General features: G+C 56.8%; 1 protein-coding gene across 5 annotated transcripts in view; it reads right to left on the minus strand.

The window, feature by feature from the left end:
- The window catches only part of TACC2 (transforming acidic coiled-coil containing protein 2), a 183,527-nt gene that overhangs the window by 9,190 nt on the left and 158,045 nt on the right, over positions 1 to 16,292 (minus strand). For 2 of the 5 annotated variants that reach the window (XM_062215160.1, XM_062215162.1), the window contains 6 exons: positions 13,671 to 13,732; positions 12,101 to 12,216; positions 10,866 to 11,037; positions 9,462 to 9,602; positions 2,286 to 2,429; positions 1,783 to 1,859 (listed from right to left, as the gene is read on the minus strand). In XM_062215160.1, coding sequence (XP_062071144.1) covers positions 1,783 to 1,859; positions 2,286 to 2,429; positions 9,462 to 9,602; positions 10,866 to 11,037; positions 12,101 to 12,216; positions 13,671 to 13,732 — 712 coding nt within the window. Of the gene's footprint in view, positions 1 to 1,782; positions 1,860 to 2,285; positions 2,430 to 8,590; positions 8,681 to 9,461; positions 9,603 to 10,865; positions 11,038 to 12,100; positions 12,217 to 13,670; positions 13,733 to 16,292 lie in introns of all 5 variants that reach the window. The other 3 variants (XM_062215165.1, XM_062215161.1, XM_062215163.1) reach the window with 3 other exon arrangements.

Raw genomic sequence — 16,292 nt, forward strand, 5'->3', positions numbered from 1 at the left:
CACAGCACGAAAGGGAACCACGACAGAGGCCCAGGTGGGCTCTTTCCAAATCCTGTCCAGATGTGCCCCTTGTGTTCTGTGACAAAAACGGCAGCTCCGGGCATCCCGGGAGGCAGAGGTCTCCCTGCATGGACACAGAGCAGCCAGGGGCAGCTCCTCCCAGGACTGGGGAGGCCCAGGGCCTAACAGTGCTGCCTTCAGCTGTGCTGTTTCCCTAAGAGGGGGCACTCGCCCTGTCCCCAGGATGACCGACAGGGACACTGGAGCACGGGGTGTGGCTGAGAAGCCTTCCCAGGCCCAAGGCCACAGAGTGGTGGAGCTGGGACACGGATCCAGGTGTCAGACGCTGGAGCTCTGCTGCCCTGAGGCTGCCACATGCCCCCATTCTACAGACAAGGAATGTGAGGCCCAGAGGAGGCCAGTGCCGGAAGCAGAGCCTGATCCTCACGTGGCCTGGCTCCAGGGGTTCAGGTGTGGCTGTGCCTGCTGGTGACACTTTGTGATCCTATCATACTACCTAGGACAGTACGCATCCCACTACTCCCGTGGCCTGCAGAGGCACAGCTGCTCCCCAGGAGGCAGAAGCCCAGAGACAGAAATTCCAGCCTTCCCAGTACTCCCTGCCTCATTTTCAGTTCGGCTGAAAAACTAGGGCCACTCATCCCAACCCCCACACCTCCAAGTAAGAAGACAGAGGTTTATAAATGACGCAGCCGCAGGGCTTCAGCCTGAGTGTGCACCACCACGCGAGGGTGACCCTCCAGATGTGGCCTTGGGAAGGCATCTGCAGAGGAGGGCCCAGTGGACGATGTTCAGGAAGACATCACCATGACTTAGACTGGGGCTGGCACTGTGGCACAGTAGGCTAAGCCTCCACCCGCGGCACTGGCATCTCCTATGGGCGCCAGTTGTAGTCCCAGCTGCTCCTCTTCTGATCCAGCTCTCTGCTCAAGGCCTGGGAAGGCAGCAGAAGATGGCCCAAATGCGTGGGTCCCTGCACCCATAGGGGAGACCTGAAGAAGCTCCTGGCTTTGGACTGGCCCAGCTCTGGCTGTTGCAGTCATATGGGGAGTGAACCAGTGGATGGAAGACTTCCGTCTCTGTCTCTCCCTCTCTCTGTGACTCTGCCTCTCAAATAAATGAATAAAATCTTAAAAATACAAATGAAAGAACACTGGGGCCATCCCAACCTACAGAGCTTGCTCACTGTTCACAATGAGAGCAGGCACGCAGCAGACATCAGCACACAGCCAGCAGCACTGCTGTGATCGAGTGCACCCCACGTGGTAGCTGTCGTGCCTCTGTGACAACAGGTCACTGGTGACAATAAACCCTGGGTGCTGGGAAGCATCCTAAATGTTTACCGGCTGAGACTGGTTACATTAATGGACTATGGAGCACCTGTTAAGCAGAATGAGATAGAGACGTATAATAATGTGTCCAAGACACTGTTTAAAGTAACGTGGACTAACATATACTGTGCTCTCCTTTGTCGTGGAGACATGTGTGTTAGTGAAAGGGAAGAGTATGGAAGATTACGCCCGAGCCCACGGGCAGCAGCTACCACCCGTGTGCCGGGAACCTGGGGTTGGCTAGGAAGATTGGATGTTCGTCGATCTCATCTTTAGCTCAAGCGCAGCTGCTTTAGTGTCGGGAACAGAGCAGCAACGGAGGCCGTGTGATAAAGACCCGAGATCTTGTCCCGCACCAGACTCTGCCCCCGGGCCACACGAGCTCCAACCACGGTCACGCGCCAGGCGCACCGCCCGGTCCAGCACTGACCTCATCTCCAGCACTTCTCGCCTGCTCTCTTCGTATTTGTCTTTCCACTCGGAGACCTCTCTCTCCTTGGCTATGATCTAGGAGCAGGGAGGAGAAGAGAAAGGTCAGCCCCGCATAGGTGAGTTCTGATCTGAGCAGTTCACAGACCGAGGTAAGGAGACACTGGACAAATGTGCAGCTAACACTTCCCACGGCAAACTGCAGCCTCCCCTAGAGAGCTCCCCCGAGCCCAGGAACGAGGGAGCCGGCCCCAGACCTTCCCAGGGGCCCCTGGGGCAGCTGCAGGGAGTATGGATTTTCTCATAAATCAAACAAGGCAGCAAAAGCCCGTTAAACCGAGGGACGCAGGAAGGTCTGTATCCAGGGTTTGCCTTCCATCTTTGCCCACAGTGTTCAGAGCGGAAAGCCTACCTCCAAAGCCCCCGGCTCTGTGCGCGGAGGTGGGGGTGGTGCGCTGATCTATAGAGGCCTAGCAGCCCAGGCCCTTCCCCCGGCCACGCTACCTCTGCTCTGGCCATCTGGAGTGCGGCGTCCAGGTCCGGCTGCCGGAACAGAAGGCCTGCAGGTTTCTCCACGTCCGAGGCCCCGATGCGGGAGTACAAGGCTGTCTTGGAGATGGAGACGTCTGTGGGGTGAGCAGCCTCCCGCTGTGGAACAGTGTTTAGTTAAAAAAATGGAACAGTTCTTGTGGATCACGTGACAAGGGGACTGTATTCCCTCTCTCATGAATGGGTCAGCTGCATGGTTTAGAAACAAAAACTCATCCCAAGCGAGGCAGGATGCAGAGACTAGAACAGGAATGCTGGGGAATCAACCGCGCTGCACCTGTTCAGGCTGACAAAGGGGTCGAAGGCGGCGGTGGCCTGGACGACTCAGAGCCGCGGAGCCAAGCGCGTCCGGGGCCTGGGTATCACGGCCATGTATCAGATACCAGGCGTCAGCAAAGGAACCCAGTAGGCTCCGCTTCCCAAACAAAATCCTGATGACGAATGACACTGAACTGTAGGCTGCACGCCCCTGGCTTCAGATAACCACAGCGCTGATCATTTTTGCGAGACTGTGGACACTGAACTGGAGGGGGTGATGTGTTTAGCTCTATCAGAAAGGATGTTATTCCCACATGCTTGGAGGCTACCACAGCTGTCAATCAAGCGCCTCCAACAAGCCAGCGTCTGCCTGTGAGGTCAGGTCACCATCTACCATCTAGGGTATAAAGTCAATGGGGACACTGACAGTATCTGCAAGTGCTGACCAGAAGCCCCCACCCCACTCAGGGGACTCTGGTTTGAGAATTCCTAGGATTCCTCCTGCAGTGGGCAGACACTGGCCCCCTAGAGGTGGGAGGGGCCTCTCACTCTTCTTCTCTCTCCACAAAGGGCTCAGCGGTTATCCACACATTTGAAAGGCAGTGTTAGCAGCAAGGTCACCCAGCACAGGCGGGCTTGTCAGCTACTCCTACTATAAAAGAACCATCAAACCAACCACACTCTCAGTCCTATTCATTAACCTCTGCCAAGGCGACCTCACCCTGGTCCCTGGAGTCGGGCGCCAGGTGAGCTCACGGGGTAGAGTGGGACTGCTCCTTCCTTGGGAAGTTATGAGAACAAGCTGAGCAGTGTATAGCACAGTAGAGAAGGAGATCTGGGAGGAGGAGGAGGAGAACTAAGAAAGTGCAAGTGAGGTTACGCCCAAGGTAAGCAGAGGGGGTGGACCTGCATGGGCTTGGCAGAATTCCTGTCTTCGGTCATAAGACCAGGTAGGTCTACCGTCCTGGTAGCCTCGGAAGACAACCCGAGCAAGCAGACAGCTCAGAAAACCCAGGGGCAAGTTTAATGGATAGGACTGGCGAGGACTGAGTTAGGCCCAGTTAGTGGTACCCATGCAAGGTGAACTAAACGGTTAGGTTGTCCTGGGACAGAACACTTTCCACTTGGATTCTGCTGCCCCTGCCTGGCCCTGAGCCTTTGGGCGAACCCTTCAGTGGCCCCCGAGCGGCCCGGTCGTCACAGGGAGCACACAGCCCCATTCCCTCAAACTCGAGCCTCGCCCAGGGGTCAGGCGGGGGCCCTCAGGAAGCTTCCGCTTTCAGGACATGAGGCAGGCTGACCTCCTGGAAGGCAGAGCCACCGGACCACACGGAGAACAAGCAACCCGCCACGGGCTCCTCTCTGGGGCCTGATGACGGCTAGAGAGCTCTGCTCCCCCCAGGGACACGGATTAGGACTGCAGGTCTGTACTGAGGGAGCAGGTCGAAGACACAGAATCCCGAAGACGACTGACAAAGAGGAAAAAAACCTGCTCCCATGCCTTCTGAAGCAAAACAACATGTTCCTTAAAAAATCTGAACTGGGGCCGGCACTGCGGCGCAGCGGGTTAACGCCCTGGCCTGAAGCGCCAGCATCCCACATGGGCACTGGTTCGAGACCCAGCTGCTCCACTTCCAATCCAGCTCTCTGCTGTGGCCTGGGAAAGCAGCACAAGATGGCCTAAGACCTTGGGCCCCTGCACCCACATGGGAGACCCGGAGGAAGCTCCTGGCTCCTGGCTTCAGATCGGCGCAGCTCCGGCTGTTGCGGCCAACTGGGGAGTGAACCAGAGGATGGAAGACCTCTCTATCCCTCTCTCTACCTCTCCTTCTCTCCCTGTGTAACTCTGACTTTCAAATAAATAATAAATAAATCTTTTTAAAAAATCAGAACCATCAAATTGCAAAACGAAGAGAGTACCAAACACCATCCACCTGTGCCTGGTGCTTCCAATGGAGAAAAAGTGAGGCTCTGAGACCTAGCCTCAGGTCTTCCCACGCTGAGGTTCAGCTCTAGGCCAAAATAAAACCCCATCCAATTTCATTTAGTGAACTTCACGGTAAGGGGCAGAAACCAAGGACGACCAAGAAAGGACTGGAGGATCTCTAAGTCGTCCTCTGAAAGAGAAGGGAGAGGCGGTCACCAAGTGTGTCACCACGGCCAGTGGCACCACGGCCAGAGACTCACTCAGCCCCAGCAGCCGCCTCGGAACGTGCACACCCTGCTGTGCCTTACAACCAACAACTGCTTTCAGCTGAAACTAATGGTTTTGCCTCTCCCTGGTATTTTAAGATTGGATATTTTTAGAGTCAGGTCCCACGGGAGTGAGGACCCAGAGTCAGGTCAGCCATGGGGAAGACAGCACATTGGGCTCAGGCCACACGGCACGGACGGGGTGTCTGGGCCACGTGGGATAACCTGGGCAGGAGAGCAGCCTCCAGCGCGCACTGCCCCATCCAGATCTCACCACGGTGGCTCTCAGGCTCAGGGGGCACACAGCACCACCGGGCATCAGTCCCAGAGACGGCACCACTGGCCCCAACTGGCCACGCCTTCCGTGGAGTCAAAATGTGGCCTCACACCCTTCCCATCACAAGCTCCAGGCGAAGACTGTGAATCCTGCGCAGCTAACACGCTGGAGGCCACCTGGGCGCCCCGTCACTCCTCCCGACCTGTTCTCATGGGGCTGGGGCATCGCGTCTCCCTACCTCCAGACCCTGTGAAAGGGCCACGAGTGGTTTCTCTGCGGACCCAGAGGGAGAGACAGGGACAGAATGTGGCACCGGTGCTTCTGGGTAGCACAGGCTGCCCCAGACCTGACGGCCGCCACTCAGGTGCGATTCAGGCACCTCCACCCACAGGCCAGGCCTCTCGGAGGACTCAGACGTGCAGCGGTTGCGCCACCTTCCCCCTGCAGCGTGTTGCACCCTTGCTTCCATTCTGGCTCTCCCTTCGTGTGACTTTGTTCCCAAGTTACCCAATATGCACTTAGGTACTTCCGTCGCCTCCCACCCCAATCCAGAAAGGCCAATGGCACGGGGATCCCAGCAGACTTCTGCACTCTGCTCCACACACAATCAAATCCCCCGTGTGCCTCACACCCTTGTGGAAAGCTACACACATTCAAGTTCAAGTTCTGACCTGGGATAGTGTGGAAGTTGGGGCCGCTATACTGTGTGTCCACCAACCCGTGTCAGCTTCACCCCCAGGAGGACACAACCAGGCTCAGCTCGGCCAGGAGCACGTGGAAGGGAGGCAGTAGCCAGGCCGCAGCCCGGCACCCAGTGCCTGCGGGCGTCTCCTCTTTTCTCACATCTTCTAACCAGAGATGGAGCAATCCCTGCTGGAGCTCCTGGAAGCCGGACTCTGAGTCTCAAGAGAAATCTCAGAGGAAGCTACTTCAAGAACGACCAGGGACCCCCCCCCCACACACACACACCCCCGCCATAGTTCACGCTGATCTCAGCTCCGTAGCAGGACATGTTTTGTTCCAAGTGACTGCATCTTGCGTTAGCTCCAGGCCGTCCAGGCTGGGCTAAGTCACCTGTGGCTGAAATACATGGGCAGGAAAGGGAGCACATTGGATACATGGCTGCTGCTCTCTGTTCCCGCACGGCAACCAAGCGTCCATGGGAGACAGAGGCCTCCAGGGCCGAGCTTCCGTGGAGGTCCACAGATCCCCCGGGGACCGGCAACAGGGAAACATGTCTGGCTCCCCCTGGCCAGTACGCTTCTTTAAATAGCATCACAAATTACTGTGGCAGAGGAAACGTCCCTTACATTCCGAGCCGTTGCTATCCCAAAGGGCTACTTCTCCAGCGCGCACCTGGGACATTCACGAGCAGGTACCTGGGGCTGCCTCCCTGGCCCACCCTCAGTGGATCCATGAGACGGTATTTTTGAAATCAGAAAACAGGACACGTGGGGTGGGAACAGGCTGTAACCGGCAGGGCGTCAGCTCCTGGCTACTCTTTGCCGACTGTCACTTCTGGCACCCACTCCCTGGGAGGGGCAGGGTCCCAGCACCCCAGAACACTTCGTACCCGATCTGAACATGCTCTCAGCCTTGCCCCAGACCTCTCCTGGAAGGAACATACCACGTTCATGGTGGCCAAACTCCAGGCAAGTCGCTCTGTCGGTAAGCTACTCCTCACAGATGGGCAAACAGCCTCACTGCTCAGCGCTTTCTAACAATCCCACTTTCAGGGAAATTCAGCCCAAGTTTGGGGCTTGGCAACAAGAATAAGGAAGCCACTGGTCTGTGATTACATTCCTGTCCCTGCCCTGGGTCCAGGCTGGACTCCCACAGTGTGACCTCTCTGTGTCAGCCAGGCCTCTACCTCTGGGGACAGCCAGAGAGGCCATGGGGGGGGGGGGAGGCCTTCAGTTAGGAGCAGCTGCACCAGAGCTCCCGAGGGAAACCCCAGTGCCCTCTGCACAACCAGCTTTCCCAAGACAAATAGGCCAGAGCCCTTCTGTGGAGCCTTGAGCCCTGGTCACCCCCAGACTGGAGAGCCACAGTGCGTGCCTCCCTTTTCCCAGCTGTAAAATGGGTCCTGGATCTGCCTCCAGGGAGATGCCGTCAGCATCGGACCAGCAAATAAGCAACAGAGAATGGTCCAGGTGCTTGGGCTCCTGGCACTCACACTGGAGACCCGGATAGAGTTCCTGGCTCCTGGCTTTGGTCTGGCACAGCCCTGGCTGTTGCAGTCATTTGGGGAGTGAACCAGTGGATGGAAGATCTCTTTCTGATTCTGCCTTTCAAATAATATATATATATATATATATATATATATATATATATATATATATATATATATAAAGAAGCAACATGTTAGTTGACAGCAGCAGGTTCCATTTATTGCACACCTACTGCGCGCCAGGCTCCACACCTACTACGCACCAGGCTCTTGCACACCATCTGAAGCCCCCTCAACAAGCCACACACTCACTGTAACTAGCCTCTTCTTACCGATGGAAAAACCGAGGTTCAGAGAGGCTCACTGACTTGTCCAAAGCCACAGAGCACGGTGGCACGGGGGAAGGGTGTTGAGCCCTGGTCTGACACACCAGGCTCACTGGGCTGCCCAACGTGGGGTGGGGTGAAGGGGCAGGCGGAGTCTACTGCCCAGTGACCACAGCTCAGCCTGCAGCCCTGAGGGCAGCACAGGATTCGTGTTATCAGCATCTTGTTCGGATCACCAGGAAAACGACCTCCAAACTGGAAGCCAGGCAAGAAGACTTCTGTATACCCTGACAATATCAGACTCTACTCAGGAGGCAGGGGCCAGCAAGTTCCTACCCTCGGGCCACATGGCCAGCTGCCCTTCTATGTTAAAGCGAACAAAGCTTTCCTGGAACAATGAAACCACAGCATTTATCTGTGTACTGGCTGCAGCCACCGGCACACGACGGCAGAGCTGGGACAGAGCGGGACAGCCCGCGAAGCTCCAACATCTCCCATCTGCACTTCACCAGACTGCCGAGCCCTGGCCCCATCTGATCCCAGATCTGAGCAACGTCACGGCTTCACTACTTAATACTGAGTAGGATCCAGTCTCAGTAAAGTTAGATGTTAACTCGGAGAAAACAGAAAAGTCGCAAGTTATGTTTGTTTAACTAGAGAAGCGAACGGATATCTGCAGGGAAAAAATGATAATCAACAGTGACTTTCTTTCACCTTTGGAACCGGCACAAACCAGTTTATACCTAACTTTGCCACCTGACGCTGGCCTTGTGCCCCTGCTGCCCCTACAGGCTGCCACGTCCCATGTTTCTCCATCTCTCCGTCACTTCCTTCCGGTGGATCCCTTATTCTTGAATTAAGTGGATCTGAGGTTCGAGCACTTATGGGAGAGCTACACTTTCAGCTTTTTGGAAATGAGACTGGTGGGACAGCAGCTATGGCGGCCGGACCGCTGGTTAGCGAAGCAGCTCTGGGCGTGCGGTGGCGGCACACACAGCATTCCCGGGACCACAGCACCACGGCAGCAAACCGGTACCTTGGCATCCTGGCGGCCGCGGGAAGCCAGGGCGATCTGCCTGGCCAGCTTCAGCGCTTCTATCCGCATGATGGCAAACTCTAACTCCTCCTGCCCGGCGGGGAGGGTGTGAGGAAACCACGGGGAGATGCGTGACCACGCGGAAACAGCTCCCACACCCCGACCCGAAGGCGCCACACCTGGGTGTCACGCCCTGGCTTCCTTTACAACGAACTCCTCGGCAGAGCACGGAGCAAAACGTTAAATGACCCTGCGATGGCTGTCAGGGAGGACCGTGCAGGCAACGTGGGAGCGAATGCTGACCGCCCTGTGTCCCGTGTCCTGAGGTTTCTTGTTTTAGGTTTCTAATGTCGAGTCGGTCAGCAAAGGACCTGTGATCCCTCAGGGGACCGCTAAGGTGCTCTGCAGGTTTGCTCTCATCTAGAGAATGTAGAATGAAGCTGTCAAACCTAAACACAGGCCGGGCATAGCTCTGGATCCAGATGCAAGGCTGGGTCCGGATGCTGGCTCCAAGGGAGCCGGAGACGGCCTCGTTCACACAGAGCCTGGCGTCTGGTGATCCAACGCCGTGGCATCAGTGAGTGAGCCACAGAACGCCTGTGGGGCTCTCCGAGCTGGTAACTGACAGCAACCTGCAAACTGGAATTGGACGGTGCGTCCAGCACGTACTCACACGGTTTATGTGATGTGGGCATCTTGGGTAAAGAACACCACGGGGTCGGTCTTGTGGCGGCGGTGGACGCCCACAGGCACGCGCTCAGAATTCTGCCCTGAGTCCTGCCTGCCTCCTTCCCCTGGGGTGTCGGGGGTTCCTCCTCTACTGAGGTTTCCACAAATTCCCAAAAGGTCCCGGGGCAGGGGGGCTACGAACCTGTAGCTTCTGAGCAAATACTGGGGGGTTCTTTTCTGCTAAGTCGGGCTCCAGGCAGTCAAGCGTGCCGCAGAGAGAGGTGGGATGGGCCAGCCTGCTGAGCAGGGCGTCAGCGGAGGCAAAGGCAGCTTCAGGAGCTGTCTGAAGACGGCAGAGCAGACAGGAGAGAGAGAGAGAGAGAGAGAGAGAGAGAGGAGAGCAGAGAGTCACACCGATCCCAAGCACAGCCCATGCCTCCCTGCGCTGGACCCTGCAGACAGCCAGGCCCAACCCCCTCCCTAAAGGCACAGCCTGGGGTGCCCTCCCCACCCCACATCACCCTCACTGCTCTGCCTCATTGGTTTCCATCTGCTTATTCACTTCAAAAAAATCTCAGTGGGCAGGAGGCCAGCGAGTTGATGGGTTTTCCAAATACAACAAAACCCATCAAGAAAATACCTCCAAGAATAAACATCAGAGGAAGTAAGCTTCTGTCAAGATCGTTTTCTAAACAATGAAAAGATGATTTCAAACAAAAAAAAAGCGTCTCCTGGCAGATCAGAAAGACTTCAGAATCAGCCCACCTACGTAGAGGGTGAGCTATGAAGACAGTACCTGAGCCACAGTACCTCCTCTTTGTGGCTCACTCTGATCTTTCCAGTACCCAGCCCAGCATCCCCACAGCAGATGCTCAGTCAGTACTCAATGCACGACATAAGGGACAGTCTCCAATACAGAACAAAGTAATGCCCGAAATCTAGGGCTTCAAACCCACCTGGGGATTGCTAGGAGCAAGGTAAAGGAAACAACTAAAATCCACGTGGAGGTGCAGCCTGCTGTGGACAAGGAGGATCCTCGCACGCATATCACACACTCCACGGAGACCCCGGGCCCAACGAGGATCCTCGAATGCTCATCACACGCTCCACGGAGACCCCGGGCCACAGTGGACGTAGGTCACACACAAGGAGTGGAGTGGGTGAAGCGTCAGCCCCAGGTCTACTGCTCTGCAAGGCCCCGGGCAGGGCCTGGGAGGTGAGAGCTGAAAGTCTTCCCATCACTGAAGACCCAGGAAAACCAAGTGCTCCCCAAAAGGAAGGTGCCCCCGGCCCTGCCACAGAAGAGGGGCAGACAGCACTGCTGAGAACAGCTCCAGGCCAACAGCCAGAGATGGAAAATCGGTGACCTTGGAGGCAAACAAGGCGCTCAGGCGAGACCTGTAGGAGTGCCTTGGGGAGGACGGGGAGCCTCTGGCTCATCGTGGTGGTGCAGGGTCCCCTGGGCTGGCTTCCGTGTTTGGGAGCCAGCTGGGGTCCTGCAGCAGTGGCCAGGTGAGGAAGCTCTGAAGGCCTCACCCCTTGGTGACAGAGCCCAGCAGGCCTGGGCCTCGCTCCAGAAACCTCACGCCCCTCCGTCTCTACTTACAATGTCATCCGCCTCTGCAGGGGTGCCCAAGGCCATGGCCTCCAGCTCCTTCTGGGAGGGTTTCTCGGGCGCCTGCATGGGTGGCTCTTGGCTGGGGGCCAGCCCGCGTGTGACAGGATGCTGGATTTTTGCCGCGGTGTTCACAAGGGCTTCAGTCTCCTCGAAACTTGACCTGAGGGTCAAAGCATCTTTAGCATCTTGTCCCTGACGACCCCACACTGACATCAACCCGGCTGCCCCAGCGGGTCAACACCCCAGGGGTCCTGGGCTGCCAGGGCAGTGTTCCCAAAGCCAGGGCTTCAGTGAGCACAAGGCCTCTGTGCAGGGCAGACCACAGATGCCAGGGGCGAGGGCACCAACTCTGGGATTATGCAGAGAGGGGCCCGGCTGTGTGCTCTTGGGGAAGTATTGGGTATCCAACCTCAGCTGCCTGTTCTGTAAGAGAGAGGAAGCTCTCAGGGGGGTTAAATGAGATGCTGCACACAGGTAAAGCATCTAATGTGGCATCAAACACAGGGCTGTGACCGTTGTTCTAACAGCGGCACCATGACCACCAGCACCAGCACCCTGGCAGACCCTGGTCTGTTCGTAGGTTTGAGAAGTCGGAGTGAGTTTCCACTGTGCCTTGGTGAGGGGTGGTAGGCATGACAGGAGGGTCCAAGCCTTAAGGCAAAGCCCCACAACTTACCCCGTCACACATCACATTTTTTCCAGAACGTGCAAGTATTAACACCCACACGACCCACCTGCCAGGCACCAGGGCGGAGCTGTCCACACACAGCCTCTCTTTGGAAGACAGGTACCCTACCCCATGCCCGGTTGGGGGATGCTCTAGGAGACTGAAGGCCTCCCCTTAAATCGTCCTAAAGCCCCCCAAGTTTGGTTTTACTCCTCCGTGCTAACACTCAAGGAGACTGAGGTGCAGCAGGGTCACGTAAATCCCGTGAGGTCCCACAGCCAGGACGGGGCAGAGGGCAGGACTCCGAACCCCGCACTGTGCTGTGCCCTGCAACAAATGACAGAATCGACTCTCGGGTGCACGGGACAGACAAGGGCATCTCATAGTCAGGGCTTAAAGATGTCACCCCAGGGGAAAACCCAGCGACCAAGGCGTTGACCTCCATGTGGGCACGCGGAGAACCCCCCTAAAGGAATGAAGCACCGATGACCGTGCAAAGGGGCTCGGGGACCGTGGGGCCTCCGGGCTGCTCCGAGCTCTCAGCACGTGGTCGTACCCTGAACACGGCGTCGGCGAGTCCGACACGCGGGCAGGAGGAGACTTGACGGGGCTCTCCTGAGAAGTGTCAAACATGAGGTACAAGGCCTGCTTCTTCGGGGCGTCATCGTCCTGCTGGGGGATTAAAATCACAGGTCAGCCAGGCACCTTGGCCAGAACACACTACCAGGATGGAAAACCCAGAGCAGGTGTTCGCCGGAGAGGAGCAAAGAACCCATCATGCTCCCAAAGCCAACAAGAGGAGAGGAGAAAGCAAGGCTGGCTAGGGAGGGTGGAGGCACAGGAAGTGCAACTTGGTGTGGGCAGGAAAGCACAGGAATGAGGCAGATGGGCCCTAGTGGGGCCAGCGTGCGGGACTCTGCCCACCCACGCCTACTGGCCCAGGAACTGAGCCGGTCACCACAGGTCAGCGGGGGCTAGGTAAGCTCCCAGGGTGGGACTTCTCACAGACGAACGGGGAGGCCAACACAACAAGGCAACGTGATGAGCATCACCCCCGGGGCACCGACAAGTGGAGGTAAAAGGGCTCAGCCCAGGGACAGGGCTTCTTCTCAGTGGACGCAGGCAAGAAGGGAACGGGCAGAGGGCGCTCCAGAAATGCGTCCACGACCTGCCAGGAGCAGACAGTGCCCAAGGGGCCCCTGTGGCTTCATCCAAACCTGTGACCTCGACACCCTCGCGTGTTCCACGTCAGCAGTAGCGTCTTGCCCTTGGCACAGGGCGAACAGAGGCTTTGGGCGTTTGGACCTTTTTGGATTCTTAGAATTTGAGATCTGCATATGCATGAGCTGCCATGAGGAAGGGACCCAAGTCCAAACACAAAATTCACCTACGTTTCCTATGTAGCTTATTTATACACCGGAAGGTAATTTTACTTACGCTGTTTCTAAGCATTCTATGACCCATCCCAGGAGGTCAGGTTGGGAATTCCCCATGCGGCTTGGCAGGTTTTGGAGTATTTTGGATTTTGAATTCTCTGATTTACGTGGCTCCCACCACTGAGGGCCCAGCTGTGACCTCAAGGGTCAGCAGCTCACTAAGAGATGAGGACAAAGGCACGCACTCTGGCTCAGAGCCGTGACTTTACCAGCTTGGCACTTGGATGGATACAATGTCCCACCCAACCTCCTACCAGCAAGCTGCAGAGGCACCTAACACAGCTGCCAAAGAGAGGCGTAGTATGTTCCCAGCCATTACTGCTCCTCCCGTGCACTCCCAGGCCCCGAGGGCATCCCTGGACAAGGGCACGGCAAGGAACAAAACGCCCTGGGACGGCCACCCGCCCACCATAACCCCACGAAACAGAACAGGGGAAGGCTACTGGCCTGTAACATCTGTGACTTCTGGCAATCAGCTTGTAGAAAACAGCTATTAGTAAGTACACTTTAAAAAGATCTCTCTGACTGCTCCTTCTCAGTGCAGGGAAGAAATCCCACAGGAAGCTGCTAACACCGTGGCATTTCCTGCCGGTGAACGCCAAACGGAGTGGGCTGAGCTCCGACCCCACCCCGGCCCTCATCCCAGTGCCCAGGACACTCTGCCCGGCGGACAGGGCAGGAAGGACTTACAGGTAAGGGGGTGCCGATTTTTTCCATGTATTCGATTTCATAGGAGTTTCTGTAATCCAACTCTGCCAAAGAAACAAAAAGCGAAGTCAGTGCCAGAGACAAAGATGGGAAGCCTTGAGCTGGGCAGGGCGCAGCTTAGAGCAAATTCTGAGACTTCCGCGAAAGCCCATGGACTCCGGAGACGTGGTGCTGCCGGCCCAGGAGGCTTAACTCAGCCACGTTCCGAGAATCGGCAGACAGCTTTTATACAGGCAGGCACCTCTGCTGTGAGAGGGTCTAAGGGCCCGCAGACACCAAACCACGACCAAGCACAGGTGTGGCCGTGGCGATCAGTTTTTGGACAAAGCTGTTGGATCGGAGCATGTGCATTTTGGGTGCTGGTTTCCTCTGTGACTCTCACATCAGTGATACAGCCTGATGACACGTCGGACTTGGATCCATACCGCCTCCATGAATCCTGCTCCAGTCCCTGTCAGAAGCAACCAAAGGGCAGACACTGCTCCCCCAGTGCTGTCAGTCAGAGAAGCTTAGCCAGTCACCTGGAACATTCCCCAACTTCTATCCAAAGTAAATTTTCCAAACGCAGACTATTAACAGTCCAAGAAGGTGGAGAGGTGACCTATTCCAAATTGAAAGGCGACTTCAGGCCGCAAAGAAAATTCTAGGTATTCAGAGACTAGAAGCCTCACCGTCAGGCTCGGGCACCTGGATGGTGCCCTGTGGAGAGCCCACCCTGCTGCTCGGCTGAACTTCCCATCTAGCAAACAGACTGAGCACACACCAGGCAGAGCAGGTGCGATGAGGCGGGAGACGGAAATGACTGTGACCTTGCAAAAGCCATAAGCCGGAGCTACAAGCTGTCCACAAGACATGCCCACGACCTGCTCGGAAACCTGCTATGCAAAAGCACCCGCACTGATCCCTGGGGCTTAGGGCCTCATATTTCTTAGGTGAAAATAAATACAAATGGCAGCTCTGACCTAAAGCCCCCTTACTTCTGCATATGTTGAAGGCGTCACTGGAAAAGCCAATTCTTCAATATAAACTTTAAGTTGACATATTTCCTCAAAGACTCTTCAAACCCGCCAGCCTGCACGGCTGCGGCTGAATGAACGCACGTGCCCAAGCACACAGACAAGCACGTGGACAACTCTCCAGGCCTCTCTGCGTGTCCTCGGTACAGCAAGCCCGCAGGTGGTTTGGCTGATAAACATCCAGAAAGGCTTCCTGCCTCCCGTGTGCCTGGACCACCAGCTGAGCATCCCTGGGAAAGCACAGTAGAGCCTGGGGCACACACTGGAGCCTTGGGGTGGCGCTCACTGGGACGCGAGACAGCCATGTCGTAGCCGAAGAAGACAGAATATCCTCCTCACCTGAGAAATGGGGGGGCACCGAGGGGCAAGGTGATCCCCAGGCCTTTTCCAGGACTGTCCCTTTCTGAAGGGAGGACCCAGAACGGCCACCTTAGTGTGCTGTGTCGCCTGGAGAAGGCCACGGTGAGACTGCTTCCTCCCAGCCGCCAGGAACAGGGCCAGTCCGATCAGCCCAGGTTACCTGAGAGGACTCTGCCAGCACAACCCAGCACTGTGCCAAACAAGCCAGGGCCTGCCACAGGCTTTACCAGGGACCTGTGACCAGGGAGCACCATCCACCTTGGCACAGCCTCCCACCGGGAGCCCAGCGCACCTCCTGGCAAGTGCATCTATGTGGGCCTGGGTCACTAAGCTCACTTACCTGCCTTCTTCCCCGCCTGCCAGGGGTCTCCCCTGCCATTGCCCTGGTCTCCTATCCCTCCCTTCAGGGGCCGCACCAGGCAGTACCAAAACAGGGTGCTCTGTCGCCCAAGACACACTTGCATCCCACAGTCCTGGTTCCGGGGCCGCCTTCTGCGTGGGCACTGCAGCCCAGGTGCCTGGCAGACACTCGGAGACGCTCCTTCAGAACCTGTCCCCCACCGCTGCTCACAGCCCCTGGGCCCTCACTTATAATTTACCAAGAGGCCTGGGCAGGACGCAAGAGGAAGAAAACCTCTTCCTGTCATCTGGGGTGATCTCCAACATGCTGAGGAAACCTCTTCCCAGCACTGTGGCTCACAATCCCGCTCATGTGCTTTCGACTTGAGCCTCCCAGGGAAGGCGTGGGGAGCACAGCCATGTCCAATTTCAGCTCCATTTTCACACCAGGCCACACGCTGCTGGCAGGCCAGGAAGGTGCCATGCCATGCCAATGGCACCCAGTGGCACCTCGCCCTCCACCCAGAGCAGGGTCCCCCACAGAACTGCAGGATCATTCCCCTCGGACGCTGCAGGACCAGAGGCCCAAGGTTATTTGCTGCAGGTGCTGCCCTATCCAAGGGCATTCCAGGTACTCATTCACCCTGGGGCCCAGTGCAGCCGGGAGGCTTGGCAGCTGTTTGCAACGGACTCTACTGGCTAGAGCTTGGTTTGGGGCCTCAAGAGTGCCAAGACCTCCACTCCCTGGACCCGGGAGGCCAACTCATCCATGCTGCTCTACCCTTATTGACTTCTCTGGAAAACGGAGCCCAAGTGCCTACATCTTGCAGGTAAGATGGAACAGGTAAGTGCCCTGGGGCTGGCACTGTGGCACAGCCGGTTAAGCTGC

Source organism: Lepus europaeus, chromosome 17, assembly GCF_033115175.1.
Source record: "Lepus europaeus isolate LE1 chromosome 17, mLepTim1.pri, whole genome shotgun sequence".
NCBI classification, from domain to species: Eukaryota; Metazoa; Chordata; class Mammalia; order Lagomorpha; family Leporidae; genus Lepus; species Lepus europaeus.